Source organism: Xyrauchen texanus, chromosome 8 (genome assembly GCF_025860055.1).
Source record: "Xyrauchen texanus isolate HMW12.3.18 chromosome 8, RBS_HiC_50CHRs, whole genome shotgun sequence".
In the NCBI taxonomy this organism is placed as follows: domain Eukaryota; kingdom Metazoa; phylum Chordata; class Actinopteri; order Cypriniformes; family Catostomidae; genus Xyrauchen; species Xyrauchen texanus.
In genome coordinates this window covers 17,710,088-17,728,795 of record NC_068283.1, presented here as the reverse complement: position 1 = coordinate 17,728,795, position 18,708 = coordinate 17,710,088, and the positions used below count along the sequence as shown (strand labels likewise).

Sequence of the window (18,708 nt, the reverse complement as noted above, 5' to 3'; positions counted from 1 at the left end):
TGAAAAAAAATATGCTGGCCTCAGGAAAATGCTTTGGTGGACACACAGCCTAAGGGCACACTTGAGCTCCAGTTTCCGGGTGAAATACCCACAGAGCGGCACCGAAGATGAGTTGTTTTTAGCTGTAAAGGATGTAATACAGTATGAGGAATGCTTATTTAATTACCAAGTCAGATGGTGCTTATCAGTAACTCTGCATAACAGGGCCAATGTCCGGGTACTGGAACATTTGGAACATGACGTGCCGATAACCGTAACCCTAAAAATTAGATGAAGCTTTTGCTTAAATGAAATATCAACCCATTGATAATGCTAAAATGGATGCATGGATGCAAACTAATGTTCGAATAAAACACAGGGGACATTTATAAATGTATTTAGTAATTTAATGATTTATAGTTTTAAGTGTAGTTTTTTTTAGTTTCAGTATGTTTTAAATATTTATAATATTTAAACAAATATTTTTTATTTGGCCCTCCGTAATGATAAACTCATAATACTGTAGAAGATTTTATATGAAGGAATATTTTTATTGTGAGTGCATGTTTTAATGAGAGATTGATAAATCCCACAGTCAGATATCTGCGTGATTTCCTGCCTGTGTTGCATTAAAGCCTTGATGTTGGTGTGTGCGTGTGTGTGTGCGTGTGTGTGTGTGTGTGTGTGTGTGTGTGTGTGTGTGTGTGTGTGTGTGTGTGTGAAGGCTGGGGTGTTGGGCTGCAGTCTGTTATAAGGAGCAGGCGCTGTTCTACTAATCCCCTGTTTTCACACACAGCTGTTTCCTGTTGGGAACATGGGCCAGGCCAGGGGCCTTTGTGAGATACACACTCACACACAAACTAAAGGACACAATTTGCAGACAATGTTCACTGAAACGCCAAGGTCACAATGTCTGCTATTCAAAAGCCTGCGTGAAAACAACTTTGTCAGGAAATAATGCTATGCAATTTAGTTCATTCTGGGAGTCCATTTTAATAAGGCATAAGAATAAAAATTGTTTTGGGAAATGTCTCCAGATATTAGGCAACACATGTAGTTATCAGTAGATTGTGGCTTATGAAGGCACCAGACATAATTGATTCTTGGAAGAGTCCAGTGTGAACATAGTGTACTAACTCTGATCGCTCAGTGTTGCAGCCAGACATCTTATCAGTCAGCTATTTTTATGGATTGAGTTTTTCACTGACCTTTGGCCTGATTCTCCTGTAGCTGTATAGTAAATGATTGAGACAGAAAGCAGTACAACTCTCCTGCTGTAGTCGTTTGAGATATTGCCATTCATGTGCATGTTTGTTTGTAATATTTGTAGATTATACCATCCATTTATTATAGCCAATGGTCTATAAAGTAAATAGAACTTAATGCAATGTGGCCATGACTGTAAAATGCGATATGCACTTAAGCAAAAGTTGGTCCAGGCGAGCAATACTCAAGCGATTTGTCATCTCACTCCCCACAGCTTTTTATGAAGGAACCGGAGATTATTTGTGTTACGTGTAAAGCTAAAATTTTGAGGAAGCTGTTCTCGTTTGGAGTTCTGCTGACGGGTACTGTGTGGTTTGAGTGTCCTTCATAGTTCTCAGGCAAAGATAGGAACATCCTGTTACTTTAAAACTTTCCATTCCTGAAGTAGAACAGCCTATTTATTTTAATAAAAAATGCTAGGAGAGAATTTTGCAAATAAAGTACAATGTGAGAATGAGGACTATTTAGAGGCTTTTTCTATAAACTTTTATTGCGCTTCTTGAGTAAAGAACTACTTTTACTAGTCTACTAGTCTTTTAATAAAAAATAATATGTTTATTTTATAATAGTTGATGTCGACTGAAGTGGGTCAATTAAATTTTTTTGTTTAATATAATATGGTGGGTGTGGTTATAAAGTAATTCACAAAAACATATACTTGAATACACATTTACTATGAGCATATTTTCAGTATCTGAATCATAAAGTAATTTTGATATTTTGGGGGGTTAAAGTAAAAATGATGTGTAACCGTTGAGAGACAGTAGAATTAATAGAAATCATTAAAAGCTGAAATTATTGAGAAAATAAATGTTTGAATAATCTTTTATTATTATCTTAGTAAAACTTTACAATAAGGTTCCATTTGTTAACATTAGTAAACAACATAAGTTAACGTGAACTAACAATAAACAACACTTTTACAGCATTTAGTAATATTGGTTAATGTTAATTTCAGCATATATTAATACATTTTTAAAAATCAAAAGTTGTTAACATTGTTAACAAAATGTTAACATTAGTTAATGCACTATGAACTAACAATTAACAAAGATTAATAATACTGTAAAAATGTATTGATAATTGTTTGTTCATTATACCTAACGTGTTAAATAATGGCACCTTATTGTAAAATGTTACCAATATTGATATATATATATATATATATATATATATATATATATATATATATATATATATATATATATATATATATATATATATATAAACAATAAGCAGATATTTTGACATTTTTATAAAAAGGCACATTTTGTCCAGGCCAATTAAATGAAAACTTAATATTCATAAGTCAAATCAATTTTCCTTAAAAACATATGCACTTTTAAAAGCATGTACTCAAGGTGCAAGGAGAGAATTTTTATATATTTTTAACTTGATGGTTACACCAATTTACATTTTAAAGTCATTAGTTTTTATTTATTTTTTGAAGAAAATTATATGTTTGTATATACATCTTGAAAACACCATGAGCACAAAAATTGCATTTCTACAGATTACATGTTTTAAACTAGATTTTTTAACTATTTTAATTTGTATCACCTCAGACAATCATATTTGCCAATGACCCAAGTAATAAATGGATTGATATATTAAGTGCAAGTTTAAATTAAAATATTAGGAATTTGGAATAATCTGAAATGTTTTATTTTTTCAGTTCACTTCAAAAGTGTTTTTCTTTCTTTTATTAACAGAGTGAATCAGTGAAGTATTTCCTGGACAACTTGGATCGGATTGGCCAACTGGTGAGTCAGTATAACTCAGCACTATATTTAATAGTGGCAATTCTTCGTGGTATATGAACAATGTATGTGCAATGTTTTAATAATGTAACAAATAATGATCTGTTAAATAAATGAGCTTAAGTTATTATTATATAAAGAATTATAGATAATTAGTTAGAGATTTAGCATATATACTGTATATAGTTTTAGGCTATGTTTTCAGTTGAGGTGGTCAGGTTGAGGAGGCACTGAGAGCGAAAGTAAAATGGACTCTATAAGATTTTGGCCAAGGTTGCAAGAACACATATTTGGTGTCTCAGATGAGTGATTAAAAGAAAAAGACCTGGAAATGTTTTGTGTGAGCTTGGAAATCAAGGCCAATGACAAAACAGTTTCATGTTGTAGTTTGGGTGGGATGTGGGCCCTTCGGAATCTGCACCAAAGGACATTTTGTCCACCCTTTCTGTTAAAGTGGCCATTTTTATTAAGGATTGTGTATTTATGGCATCAGACTGACCAAAGGATTGCCATGGAATGCTTAAGAGACTGCTCAGGTTTTACTTATGACCATATATATTTTAAATATATTACAACGATGAAGGTTGCAAAAGGTGCTGAATATAGGTTTTAGGTTGCACACGTGTGTTTAAGTGTTGCCCTGTTTATACAAAAGGTTCAGATAAATTTGAAAGCGCTGTATGAAGAGCTAAAACCTGTTTGATTTGTGTCAGTGATTCTTATGGAAAAGAAATCTCAATTTTCAACCTGTTTTCCTACAGAATTATGTACCAAGCCGACAGGACATCCTTCTGGCCAGAAAGGCCACCAAGGGAATTGTGGAACATGATTTTGTCATCAAGAAGATCCCTTTCAAAATGGTAGATGTGGGCGGCCAGCGCTCTCAGAGACAGAAGTGGTTTCAGTGCTTTGATGGCATCACATCCATCCTCTTCATGGTGTCCTCCAGCGAATATAACCAGGTGCTAATGGAAGACCGCCGCACCAACCGACTGGTTGAATCCATGAACATCTTTGAGACCATAGTCAACAACAAGCTGTTTTCCAATGTCTCCATAATCCTCTTCCTCAACAAGATGGACCTTCTGGTGGAGAAAGTCCGCAAAGTCAGCATCTCCAAGCACTTTTCCGACTTTCGGGGAGACCCTCATCGACTGGAGGACGTGCAGGCCTATCTTGTGCAATGCTTTAACCGCAAACGTCGCAACCGCAGCAAGCCTCTTTTCCACCACTTTACCACTGCTATTGACACTGAGAACATTCGGTTTGTATTTCACGCAGTCAAAGACACGATTCTTCAGGAGAACCTTAAGGACATTATGTTGCAGTGAAGACCAAACGACTCTTTCTCTTGTTTTCAATGTTGTTTGAGATAATACCTTTTTCGCCGCATCGTCCTGTAACGTGACATGAAATGCCTACTGGACTTTATTTGAATCCTGCTTACCTTAACAAATGTGCAGGAGAGACTCATAGTGCAAAATGTGTTTTGCATCTTGTGTTACAATTTCACTAATGCTCCATTGTTTTCCATCATGCACTCTTTTGTTGAAAAAGTGAGTCATAGGAGTGCTGTGTCAGTTCCATTATTTCAAAGACATGGCATATAATCCTAAGGGAATGGCATAAATGAGTGATTTTGTTTTGTTGGGGACGTTTAGTGAACGCAATGAGTTTGGTAAAAAAAAAGATAATAAATGTGCCACTTTTTACAGCTCAATCTCATGAAAATAACGTGACTGTGGCAGCATTTTTGCAAAATAATATTGCATGGTTCATTACACATACACAGCAGTTCCGAGGTGAAATGTCCACTGAGTGGCTCTAAAAGCAAGTTAAATCCAAACAAGAGTTAAGGGCTGAGGTCAGAATGGACCTCCCCATACCATACATGTTTCTATGGCAGAAGTAGTATGGTAGTTTTTCTCAAGGATAAACTCAAACAATGCACAGTAAATTTACACTGGATTATCTTCCAGATCGCATCCGGAAAACCAAGAAGACATTTTCATGTTACTTCCTTTTTGTTAACAGTTACTTTTTGATATTGATTTTTCTTTTTTACATGTAAAATGTACCTTATTAGTAAGCAGGGTTTTTTGTACATAGAGTGAATAGTTGCTTCTGTACATTTTAACAGTCTCACCTCACCTGCTTTTGAACTATACATGTGTCTCTACGTTAAGCTACAAGCTTTGATATATATAGTAGGGTCAAATCACTGGTTTCGCCTAACACCACTAACTTCAGATGAATAAAGCATTAATGGTAGTAATTGAATGTCATTTTTGCATAGCATCTGTACTTTTTGTTGACGGTTCATACATTATACAGATTCTGACGACTATAACAAGCCTCTCAAACTTTGTAACACATCACTTTAAAATGGATATTATCGAGAAAAATAACATGGAACTTTATCCCTTGTATTATCAGCAGATATAAAGACAATAGTTTCTCCTTGGTTTCAGCCAGGAACATGTTTTGGTCTCTTGATCTTTTTGAATGGTTCGCTTTTGCTTTTAGCTGATGTGACTGCAAGAAATCCCAGTTTCAAATCCCAGATAAGGCCCCACTTTTTACACCCACATTGATGTATGAGGAGTGTTTCTTGTGGTAGGTGGCACGATTTGAGCCGTTTTACGGTTAAATGGTTTTATCATCATAGGTAGTTATTCAAGCGCTCCTCAGAAAATGAGTGGTTTCTGTTTCAGCACTAGTGTCGGCTTGTCAGAATTGTTTTAACCATTGTTTCATTTCAAAGGGTAGCTTGAGATACAGTATGTCCTCATATGTGTTATCAAATAGTTTTGGGTTTTCATGAGTGCATCTTTTCTTGCATTCTTTACTTTTTTTGTACTGTAACGGACAGCATTAGCCCTTCTTTTTTATTGTAATGATGGACTGTAAATTATTTCAAACCTTGATGTCCTCAAGAAGAAATCAGCGCATGACAATGTTGTTCAATGACCCAGAGCTGGCAGGGTTTTTGAGATTTCAGACACACCCTAAACTGTTGTCACTGAAAGCTGGAAGATCTCCGGTTCTCGTGGAGAGTAAGAAGTAGATTTAATTCTTTATTTCAAGCCTGTGTTGATGGGAGTGTTTCAAAGTTAAATAGTGGATAAACAGGCCCAATGCATATATATAAAAGGTATTAAAGGAATTTTTTGTCTTCAATACAAGTTGAGCTGAATTTACAGCATTTGTGGCATAATGTTGATTACCACAAAAAATAATTTTGACTCGTCCTTTGTTTATTTAAAATGAATTTCAGTTACAGTGACACAGTGGAAGTGAATGGGTCCAGTCCATAAACATCAAACATTTCAAAAGTGCACAAAATGTAAACATTATACATGTTAACATGGTTTTAGTGTGATAAAATCCCTTTCTAACCTTATCAGGGAAAAGTTATGTACAAAATTTCAACTTCACTTTCATGAAACGCTCGTAAACTATTTAACACAGTAATTCGGGTAAATCGATTTTATCACACTAAAATCATAAATACATGTGTAATGTTTACATTTTGTGGCAGTAATTTTGAAACAGTGTGTATTTTAACATCTATCTACTGGCACCATGTACTTCCATTGTAAGTGCCTCACTATAACCGTGATTTTTACTTTTGGTAAATAAACGAGAGACGAGTAAAAATCTTTTTTATGGTAATCAATATTATGTCATAAATGCTGTTGATTGAGTTAACTTTTATGAAAAACTGACTCTTCCTTTAAAGCTCACAATCAAGATAAGCATATGGAGTGTAATTAATTTGATATCAATTATATTTTGTGAATAATAATTTTAGAAACAATTTCCAATTAAATAATGTGATTTCAGTCTACTGATAGTGATTTAAATACTTTATAATTGCTGCTCTGCTGTTTTGTCACTCTTAGTATCTCATGACTGTCACTGTTAACAGGATGTCCACTTTAACACAGTTTTCAGTAATTTACTGTACTTCTTTAATTTTCATGTTGCTTCCCTAAAGTTTTACATTTCCAGTGATTGTAAAAAGTGTGAGATTTCAGATTAACTGCATTATGTGTGTTTTGTATATAAGAATTGTATAAATTCAATAAAATGTTAATGTTTCATTATATTTGGGGGTTGTTAAGTGTAATACTACATGTGTGTAACTCAACATGTTTACATATTTTAATGCAAGCTACTGTGAATTGTTGTATAGACCAAAATACCTTTTTGAAATTAATCCGAAGGTTATTATTTCAGATAGTTTATTGTTAAGTTCAAACATATTTTGATTAGTTTAAACCTTTTGGGTTTTAGTTCCTTATTTGTGAGATGGAGTAATGTTTAAATCTGCTGCTGTTTTTCCCAACTGAATCACTATCCCAACACTATGCATTTCCTGCACATGGCTTTGGGAGCAAGTTTAAACAGGAAAATAAACAGCGGTTGTGTAAGAGTTAAGTGGCAAAGGAAGTTTTACCCCCAACTGGGCCCTGTGTTCAGTAAGCATCATTTGAACTTGAGGCTTAGATGCATCTTTGTAGTCCGCTATTTTAGGGGTTATTGTCATATAATAGTTGCTTTGCTGACAATCTGTCATTTCCTGTGGGGGGTCTAATGTTTTCCCATGAACAAAGACGGTACGGTATTATGGTAAGACACATCTAAACAAATATTATAATGTAACCCCTGACAAATCCCATGTGCAAGAGAGGAGATCATGTCTAAACACAAAGCGTCTTTCTCTGGGCCAATCGTGGCTTATTTGTGTGAGCTAAAACTCATGACTTGTGTTATACTTATATTTCCTCTAGGCCTCCTTTCATTGTATTTCAACTCTGATATTTAGAAATTACAAGTCTATTGACCTGCTTATAATGTTTCAGTCTGCCCTTTATTTTGATCTTCCTGCTAGGCCTGTGTTATCATTACAAATATACAGTAACACAATATACATGCAACATTGTTTTTTTTTTTTTTTTTTTTTTTGTATTAAAGAATGAGGGAACATGAAAGATTTAACAATAGTTGGATAAGTGTGCCTTTGGGAATTTCACTTATAGTTATCTAATTTTGGCAGCCAAAACATTATTAGGACACTGATGCTCAATCGTGCAGATGGCAAGAGTTTGTTCATACAGAACAAATCATGTGACTGTGGAATGACTTGGAAATCTCACAAAGTGAATCAAAACCAAGGCCAATTTAAACCTTGCAACAAGAGCGTCCCCTATTGTTGGAAATCAAAATAAGTGATTTTTTTAAGCAACCCCACCTACCACAGTAAATCCTTATAAACTAAATCCCACACAGATTCCTAATAACATGAATTCAATAAAATTCAAGAGAAATATAAAGAGGACTGAAAACCCCAATGGCGCCTATATTCCTAGACTTTCACTGTTCAAGTTTTGGGGCTTTGTGGAAACATTTTGTTGTAGAAATAGCACCCTTTATCATAACAGAAAGAATTTAGTTTCTTTGCCAACGACTCTTTACTACTAATTAAACAAATTTCAATTTGGTTGTTTATCTGGCAGAACAAAATGGCCATTCTTGAGCAATATTGTGGCCGACTGTAAATATTGAGCTCAAAAGTTCAGCCTAATGGAAAAACATGATAATTTTAATCCAATCATATCTAAATCTGGGATTTTTTTTATTTTGTTAAATTGTGCAGTTACATATACAGATCTGTCCTGCTTTCACCTAAAAGTACTGGTAAAGCACACACACATTTATATGTTATCCTTTATTTTTTATTTTAGTCTTATGTGGTCAAGAATAACATGCACACAGAAATGGGAAGATATAGGGAAAATATATGTAACAGAAATAAATTCATCAGTATGAGTTTACAAATATGTTTGGTTGATATCATTAACAGAACATGTAGTGGATAAATTATCCACTTGCACTGGACCTCCACATTTTTAAACTCATTCAGCTTGTCCGGTATGACTTATAAAATCTTTAACAGTGAACAACCTTCATTGATGAAACTTAGATATTTATGCAAGTAAGCTTCATTTTTCAAACGTTTTAAAGCAGAAATGTTACAAACTTGTAGTAATGACCCTATTAATAACTTTATATATTTTAAAGTAGCACTTAATCAAGAATAAATGAATAGTACAATCATGAGCATTCACATGAGATGAAGACTCCAGTCATATCAGTAACCTTATAAAAGAGTTTTTATTCTACAGCCGTGGCCAAAAGTATTGGCAGTGACATAAATTTTGTGTTTTGCAAAGTTTGCTGCTTCAGTATATGTAGATTATTTTTTTCACATGTTTCTATGGTATACTGGAATACAATAAGCATTTCATAAGTTTTAAAGGATTTTATTGGCAAAAACATTCAATATATGCACAGAGTCAATATTTACAGTGTTGACCCTTATTCTTCATAAGCTCTGCAATTCACTCTGGTATGCTGGATATCAGCTTCTGGGCCAAATCCTGACTGATGGCAATCCATTCTTGCCTTATTAGTGCTCAGAGTTAAATCACAATTTGTGGGCTTCTGCTTGTCCACTCGAATTTTAAGGATTGACCACAGGTTCTCTATGGGATTAAGATTCGTGGAGTTGCCTGGCCACGGATCCAAAATTTCAATGTAATGATCTCCGAGCCACTTTATTATCACTCTCGCCTTGTGACATTGTGCTCCATCATGCTGGAAAATGCACGGATCACCAAATTGCTCCTGGATTGTAGGGAGAAGTTGCTCTTGCAGGAAGTTTTGATGGTCTCAGGATGCTTCACTGTTGGCATGACACAAGACTCATGGTAGCGTTCACCTTTTCTTCATCGGACTATTGATTTTCCAGATGTCCCATACAGTTGGAAAGGGACTTCATCAGAGAAAATAACTTTGCACCAGTCTAGTGCTGTCCAATCCTTGTACTTCCTGCATAATTTCAGTCTGTCATGAGGTTTTTCTTGGAGAGAAGTGGCTTCTTGCCACCCTTCTTGACACCAGGACATTGTCCAAAAGTCTTCGCATCACTGTGCGTGCAGATGCACTCACGCCAACCTGCTGCCAATATTGAGCAAGCTCTGCACTGGTGGTGACACAATCCGTAGCTGACTCCTCAGGAGGAGACGGTCCTGGCACTTGCTGGACATTCTGGGAAGTCCTGAAGCCTTCTTCACTGCAGTTGAACCTCTCTCCTTGAAGTTCTTGATGATCCGGTAAATGGTTCTTTCAGGTGCAATATTCGTTGCAGCAATTTCCTTGCATGTGAGGCCATTTTGATGCAATGCAACGATGGCTGCACGTCTTTCTTTAGAGGTAAACATTGCTAACAAGAACACGATGATTACGAGCAATTCTTCCCTCCTTTTATAGCAATCAGTCTGCTCTTATAATCCAATCAGAAAGATAGTGATTTCACCTGACTAGTACTCGTTCACACTTTCCCAGGTGCTGCTGATATGATTAGTCAAATGATGTTAGCTGGCCATTTTGTGCCAGGGCCAAAAAACAGTGAAATTTGGGTTTTTGTGATCAAGTTAATTATTTTGGCCAATGAAGCTTTTTGCAATTATTTAAAATGCATCTGATCACTCTGCACAATAATCTAGAAACAACGTGAATCCACACCACAACTGAAGCAGAAAAATTTGAAAAACACAAAATGTATGTCCCTGCCAATACAATACATGGAGAGGGTCTCCTTATGGGGGCTGCCATTTTATGATCACATGACCAGCCCGACATTTTCACTCATGGATTAAATTAATCATGGCCGACTATGAATAGTGAGTCTCTTCAAATGCATCTGTAAATTGTGTATGAATGATGCTGCATCCACGGCACTAAGTATCAGTGTAAGCCCACCATGATGCAAACAAAAATGTTACTGAGTGCACCTGAGTGTCTGATTTGTATAGCTCTTGGTGTTTGGGTCTGATTCATAGATTTGTTCTACGATATTTTGTGTTGTGATTATTGTTGTACATTTCTGCAACAAATATTGCACCACCAAAAAATTATATGCAGAGCTCATTCTGTCACATGAACAGGAAGTTGAGCGCGTTAAACCGAGGGAAAGATCAAGTTTGCCATTGAGGGGTGGATTTTGTCATTTTGGGGTACTACAAATCTGAGACATTTTAAACAACATTACTAAGATTAAAACGAAACATGACAGTAAAAATAAATCTTTCTCTCATATATACATTACACATTAATACCAACAGATGTGAAAGATCAATCAGAAGGACCCCACACACATGGTACGGTCCTTCTCTAGCTCGCAGTGCTTGGCGCCGGGTGTCTTGCACATGGCCGATAGAGTAAAATCTCTGAATCGCCGCAGTGACCATTTCCACCGCTTTTTCCACTAGCCCATATTGACAGCAGTCGATCTTTAAATGCGAGATACGGACAACATGGAGGCCGATATGGATTATGATGACGAGGAAGAGCCGTCGTTTAGTGATCCGGAGGATTTCGTTGATGACGTCAGTGATGAGGGTAAGAGAGGCCTGTGCTTTAGCTCGACTGCTAACGGTGTATCAGCCACACTAAACCCTAAAGATCAACATGTCAGCTCGGAGCCAACACTAACCCATTTCGGATAAGTTCAACTTTGTGTACTGGTTAATTTGGCTTTTTCAGAGTAAAGGTTTAACTTGCGGTAACAGGACAAAAGCATCGTAACATCTTTCGGAAAATGTACCCGCGTTTAGTGGAGCAATTGGTACTTTGAATCTTCAGCTTTTTTGATGCTCAATAAATGGCTCTTGAATCAGTATCTTTTCCCATGTACATTGTGCTGATGTAACATTTGAAGCATTTGTGGATGTGTCTGATGATATGGATCATTTATTGGATGATTTCTCCATTTGCAGAGCTACTGGGGGATGTTCTCCGGGATAAACCTCAGGAGACTGATGGCATCGACTCGGTCGTTGTGGTTGATAATGTCCCTCAAGTTGGACCAGAACGACTGGAGAAACTGAAGAACGTCATCCAGAAGATCTTCTCAAAGTTTGGCAAAATCACCAATGAATTTTACCCAGAGGCAGATGGAAAAACCAAGGGGTAAAAAATTTATAAAAAATTGGGGAAAGCTAGGGACAGCGCTGTAACTAGTGGGGTGAAAGGTGGTAACGATTCAAGGGCCCAAAGGTCCAGGGGCCGGTTGCACCAGCTATATGTAAGTTACAACTTAGCCTAGTTGTGGCGTAAATGGGCACTAATTCACAATTTACGATTTTCAAAATATTTGAGTGTTGCAGCTTTAAACCTAGGTAGAACATAACCCCACGTATAAACAAAATATTTACGGAATCCTCCAACCGGGAGTAACTGATGGAATAAAAAAGCAGACTCATTTAATGAGCTCGAGTTTTGCATGACAGGCATCAATCATTTTGACATATGTGATGTTGACATTTACACTCGCTTACATTTACGAGAGAGAAAACTTACTTTTAAACAGCTCTTCAACATGAAACCGATCAAACGGTGCAGTTTTCAGGGTGTTGCCCGGTGTGACTTTCAACACATTCAAAATATATATTAAAATTAATAAATGTCTATTTTTCAGCCTGTTGTATTATTATTTATTCATCACCCCTTGTTTATTTTAGATAAAGTTCCTATTTATTGTTATTTACACAGGGCAAAATATAGGCTACAATTTATCAAACCTACTTTTATTATGTATCGTATTTTAATGGGGATATAATTTATTACAGCTGACAGTTACGTCAGCAAACAAGGTTTGAACATCAACCGTAACAAGATCAAACTGAAATGCACAACTTTTTAACACACCTGTGTACAAACTTGAAGGCTATTTATTGGATAAATGCAGGTAAACGTCATATTATGCGATAATGCACTTTATGGAGAGCTTATGAGCTTCTAGTTAAGTCTTGCTTTAAGAACAGGCCTTAAGAATTAAGCACTGACTAAGGGTGTGTTCACACTTGTAGAAATATTCAGAATAGAAAATGATACATTTAGTCCTGGTTCGCTTAGCATTCACACTGGCATTTTTAACACCGAACCTAACGATACAAAACCAAAGGCATCAGGAAAATTCACAACCTGATTGGACAGCTTTTATGACGTATATGTTTTGACAGAACTTGCCAAACATCCAAAACAATGCTGGCTGCTGGGCGAAAGGCACTCGTTATAGTTATACATGTATTTATTGTGGTGTTTTTACCAGCTGAGAACAAACGAAGAGCAAATAAAATGTGTAAAGGAGTCAAAACAGCACCACGAATTCCTCTGTTGCATACACAAACAAAGATATGCTGCAAGGACAGCTGACAGCGGTTGCGATGCCTGTACCGAACTGTAATAGGCTAGCTCCTATGATGAGGAGAACCAGGTATGCTTGAGGTCTGTAGTTACTTACTGTTTTTGGTCCGTTTAGACGTCTTTGGTCCATGTTGCGTTCATATATCAATCAAACCTCACCAGAGTTTGTTTGGAAGCCGACCGAGACCCACTTTTTAGGCGGTCTCGGTCAGCTTGTTTGGTGCGCACCAAGGTTCAGGAGGCAGCGTTCACACTTGTTCAAATGAACCGCACTAACAGAGCAATCGCACCAGAGTTCGTTTTAATCGAACCAAACCTGCCAAGTGTGAACACACCGTTAGTTACGAACTAACTAGTAGTTATTAAGCCTTTAATATGAACTTTACGTCCCAACTTACGCGAGAACTTAAGCACAGCTGAAGCAACCCTACTAAATGTTTTCTCTATCTAATTCTGTATGTTTTAAAAGGAAAGGGCTCCAGAGCAATGTACAGTCAGAGGGCCCAGATTACCTTGCTACGGCCCTGACTAGGGATATACCAGTATATAAGTTTTGGCCAATAACAAACATTGTTTTGTTATTGTAATGTTTTGCCTGTTGTTTCAAGAACTGTTCACACTAGAGCTTCAGTTTAGAATTTTTGATGCTGCAAGCCAAATCAGGCATCAATATATTATAATGTACAGTAGAAATGACGAATAACAGTTAACAGAAAAGATCTTGTTGCCTAGCTTGGAAAAAAACGACTGTGGTTTGAATCGGCAAGAAAACGCCTTTTAGATTCTCTTTTTACTGACATGATCAACAATCAATTGTGTGTTGTAGTACTTGAATATGTTTTAGTAGTAATTAATTATCTTCGTCTACACAGGTACATTTTTCTGGAGTATTCTGCCCCAAGCCATGCTCATGAAGCAGTCAAGAACGCTGATGGCTACAAGCTGGACAAGCAGCATACTTTCCGTGTTAATCTGTTCACTGACTTTGACAAGTATGTTGTGCCAAACTATAATTTCATTTGTAACGATGGTGAAACATGGATGGTTTCATAACCTTAATATTTCTTGTCCTCTTCTTAGGTACATGTCAATCAGTGATGAGTGGGAATCTCCTGAGAAGCAGCCCTTTAAAGATTTTGTGAGTATTTAATTTTTTTTTCTCAAGAAACGTTCGGTATGGTGCATTGATTCTGCCTCATGATTTACAAAAGATAGTCATCAAGATGGTCACATTCCGTAATGTCAAGGCAGTGCTGCTGAAGTCTTAAAGGAGCTGTGTGTCTTTTTCGACATGTGTGATCAGTTTATGCGATCAGCCAAATTACTGATCGAGCCATAGGATGTGAATATCGGCCGATAACGATTGGTGGCTGATCGATCAGAACATTCCCTAGTTTTAGTCTACATTATATTTTGGTTAGTTTTGAGAAGTCGATACCTACATTGACCTGCTATATTCAAAATGTGTATGATATAATGTCTTCAGTAGTAGTATACTGTATTTTTTAGATTTTATGTTGAAATTGGGGATGTAAAAATGCATCAGTCTGACAGTGAAAATATGTATCAGTAGCCTAGTTTCTATCCACTTTTTGCACTATTTTGTTATCGACAAAGTGAAAATGCATAAAACAAATTTGTTTCCATAGTTTCTATGTGTGTGTGTGTGTGTGTGTGTGTGTGTGTGTGTGTGTGTGTGTGTGTGTGTGTGTGTGTGAAGATGTCATGCCTAAAAAAACTTTGCAAAAGTGTTGCACAAGTTTTGGTTTATCGCAAAAGAAATCTGCCCTTAAGCCGTTTCCATTCAGAAATGTGGTTTATCTCTAATTCACCTCCCAGATGTCCCAAATTTTTTTCCTCTTTAAGTTTTGGTAAAATAGGGAGAATATTGAGACAATTCATTGAAATTAAACAATTTACTGTCATTTTAATTTCACAAATAAAAGCAATCAGAAGAGGAGGAATTGCAATCAAAAGGCAGCAGTTGCCCTTCTGATAGGACTGTAATATTGGTCCTGATGTAGCGCATATCGCAGGTTGCCACCAACCGGTTCCGCCCCGAAAGCGAATCGTCATGGCCCTTTTCAAGCTGGCAACCTTCACCAAGTATGGGGGGAATCATTTGGTCTTAGGATAAGGACCATCAATCGATGTGTACATGCTGTGTGCACAGCTATTAAAGAAAACTTGATGCCGTGTAATATTAGGGTTTACATATGATACATTCAACAAGCTATTTTGAACAATCATCTCATCTAAAGCATTGCCATCACAACTACATTATGTCCCATATATTTGTCCAGCAACTTTTAATGACCAAATGAACTCGATTGTCATCTAAAATTAATTTTAATGTCATAATGCATTTTACATTTTCTGAAGAAGCTCAGCAAATGCGATCCGAGGTAAAGAGAGTCAGAGTTCAAATATTTAAACGTTTTAAAATGTACAAAAGCTCGTTTTCTGAAAGTGAACTCATTGGACAAATAGTTCTGATAGTTTATAGTCTTGAAAAAAGTGCAGAACATTCTGAGAATGTCATTCAGCTGACTTTTTTCGTCTTCAGAAAAGGGATGTCACGATGTGAATTTTTGATGGTACGATTATTGTCTGATAAAAAAAATAAATCACGATTTTTATGATTTTCTGTAGATTTACCTATTATACAACAATAAAAACCTCCACAAACAGTATCACAACTTAAGTTTTATAGAGCATTCATTAGGACATGCAGTTAACATATATATTCCTAATTTAAACAGAGAACAAGTTGAAAGCGAGTAGGTAAAGTACTTGTATTTAAGTAGGTGCAATTTTCTAAATCGGCCCTCTGACGCCAAAACGTACTGCACCTTTTCAACAAAAAAGTATGTATACCCTTTCAATAAATTAAATATATATAAAAGAAAAATAACCAAAATAATATATATATATATATATATATATATATATATATATATATATATATATATATATATATATATATATATATATATATATATATAAAAACTATAAACCATGTGTTTAAAATAAAACAGGTGTCCGGCTAGGAGAACCTTCTTCCTTCATTCTGTAATCTAATGATCAGCCGGATAATCCGAGATAAAGCAGATATATATGGAGTGGTGGTGGTGTAGTGGTCTAAACCACATAACTGGTAATTAGAAGGTCACTGGTTTGATCCCCACAGTCACCACTATTGTGTCCTTGAGCAAGGCACTTAACTCCAGGTTGCTCTGGGGGGATTGTCCCTGTAATAAGTGCACTGTAAGTCGCTTTGGATAAAAGCATCTGCCAAATGCATAAATGTTAATAATCACAGCACTTTTACGATCACTGAAATCGTATTCAAGTTGGAAAACTGTTTGAAGGCATCGTATTCACTATATAATGCTGAACCCTCTCCTCTTTTATACTTAAAATATACAAGTCTTCAGATTTCCACAGTTTCAATTCAGTGTTTGACTTTACTAAAAGGTAAGTAGAACACTACATATAATATTTGCTGTTTGTAAAATTATTACCTTCATCTGGGCATCAATCTCTGGATGGTGATCCCTCAGGTGCTGGAACATATTACATGTGTTCACCGCTTTTGATGGCACTTTTCGTCTGCACGTTTTGCATACTGGATACCCAACAACTCCTGTGTCATTTTTTAGATAGTCAAAATGCTCCCAAATAGCTGATTTTATTCACTACTTCGGCAGATACAACTCCAGGAGATTGCATTATTCGGCTATGTTTTCATTTAGAGATTTTCATATGCGCTGAAAGTTCACGTTGTGCACGCTCCCTGTCTTACCTAGACAATCACCTCGTGACCACTCGTACCAGTACCATAGTAACAGCCTCACAGACCAGTCAGACAGAGAGCAGAGCACACACGTGGCGCAAGTAGTTAAGACCCACACTGAAAGATTCATTTTCATTACATTTAAAAAAAAAATAGACAACATGTTTGTTTTTCCTGGTGTTTAAACATAGCTTCCAAATTCTTACGGTTTAATAACCGTGACCATTTTAATCATGGTTAATTGTGAAATCGTGACATCACTACTACAGAACAGGGTACGGCTAATTTAAGTTTGTGTAAAGAAAAGGCCTATATAGGCCTGACATATTTATTTTTTCGTTTGGTAATTTATTTAATTTAAGACTTTTTTGGGCTGTTTTGTTCCAAAGAATTGGGCTGTTGTGTTCCAAAAAAGTACACTGAGGCTTTTCTCCTAGTATTGTGTATTTATTTATTTTTTGTGTGTACTTTGTGCATAGAAATTCTAATTCCATGGGTAATTCCAAGACTGTCATCTATTATTTGAATTGGGTGGAAAAGGAACTTTAATAAATAAATGGATGGCAACTGCAATTAAATTAATCACAAAGAGTGACCATTTATTTGTTCTCCATGCACTTGTCGATGTGCATGATACGAGATATTTGTGTTGGCACTCCTGGAGTGTCATGTTTGAAGCATCGGATCTATATGGTGTTAAAATCAATCCATAATCACGTACAATAATTTGGCTTTCAAGGATCTATACTGTTGACATGATTAACACAGGCTAACGATTGTAGTAAAGTCTTGTCGTGTGACACTACATTTTGACATTTGAAGCATCGACATAGATTTATGTGGAAAAATATTATGTCGACTCTTGTGGAATTTTAGCGATAATTCCATCAACTTTATTTTGATGCGCTAAAACTTTTTCTGCAAAAAATCCTTGGATTGAAACATTGTTAATAACAGAATTCAATTTAACCAATTAGAATTCATTTAATAAAATCCAATGTTCATTTCTTATCCAATACACAATTTTTGAGACTGAGTTATTCATGTAAAAACCGAAGTATTGTTTTTGTCAATCTACAGTTGTGTATAATCAGCATAATTATGAATTGTACCAAAATTATAAAAATTTCCGATTTCATGACATATTACATAACTTAGTAAAGAATTGTAATCTAATGTCAAAAATGTACGTCTATTTCTTTTGTGATTAACTGACATTTGGTGTTTTTCTTTCAGGGAAATCTCCGTCACTGGTTGGAGGATCCTGACTGTCGTGATCAGTACAGTGTAATCTACGACTCTGGTGAAAGAACGGGCATATTTGCCAATGATGTCAAGGAGCCTATTGAAGTGGAGGAGAGAGCGGTGAATGTTCACCCACTCATCTTTTAAAATGATCACCATGCATACAGTAAATCCATGCATATTGGATTAAGTGTCTTTCTTTGTGCCTATTTGTTGTAGCGCTGGACTGAGACTTATGTGCGCTGGTCTCCGAAAGGCACCTATCTGGCCACATTCCATCAGAGAGGCATTGCTCTGTGGGGGGGTGAGAAGTTCAAGCAGATCCAGAGGTTCAGCCACCAAGGAGTTCAGCTTATTGATTTCTCTCCCTGTGAGAGGTATGTCATG

At 36.1% G+C, this 18,708-nt stretch overlaps 2 protein-coding genes across 2 annotated transcripts in view; both read left to right on the top strand.

Moving 5' to 3' along the window:
- Window positions 1–7,074, top strand: part of LOC127648236 (guanine nucleotide-binding protein subunit alpha-12) — a 49,495-nt gene extending 42,421 nt beyond the window's left edge. The window contains exons 3-4 of the mRNA XM_052132817.1: window positions 2,958–3,008; window positions 3,767–7,074. Coding sequence (XP_051988777.1) covers window positions 2,958–3,008; window positions 3,767–4,336 — 621 coding nt within the window. The 3' untranslated portion in view covers window positions 4,337–7,074. The remainder of the gene's footprint in view (window positions 1–2,957; window positions 3,009–3,766) is intronic.
- Window positions 7,075–11,255: 4,181 nt separating this feature from the next.
- The window catches only part of LOC127648445 (eukaryotic translation initiation factor 3 subunit B), a 29,933-nt gene continuing 22,480 nt past the window's right edge, over window positions 11,256–18,708 (top strand). Inside the window, exons 1-6 of the mRNA XM_052133118.1 lie at window positions 11,256–11,474; window positions 11,852–12,044; window positions 14,153–14,272; window positions 14,361–14,418; window positions 18,313–18,441; window positions 18,541–18,698. Coding sequence (XP_051989078.1) covers window positions 11,372–11,474; window positions 11,852–12,044; window positions 14,153–14,272; window positions 14,361–14,418; window positions 18,313–18,441; window positions 18,541–18,698 — 761 coding nt within the window. The 5' untranslated portion in view covers window positions 11,256–11,371. The remainder of the gene's footprint in view (window positions 11,475–11,851; window positions 12,045–14,152; window positions 14,273–14,360; window positions 14,419–18,312; window positions 18,442–18,540; window positions 18,699–18,708) is intronic.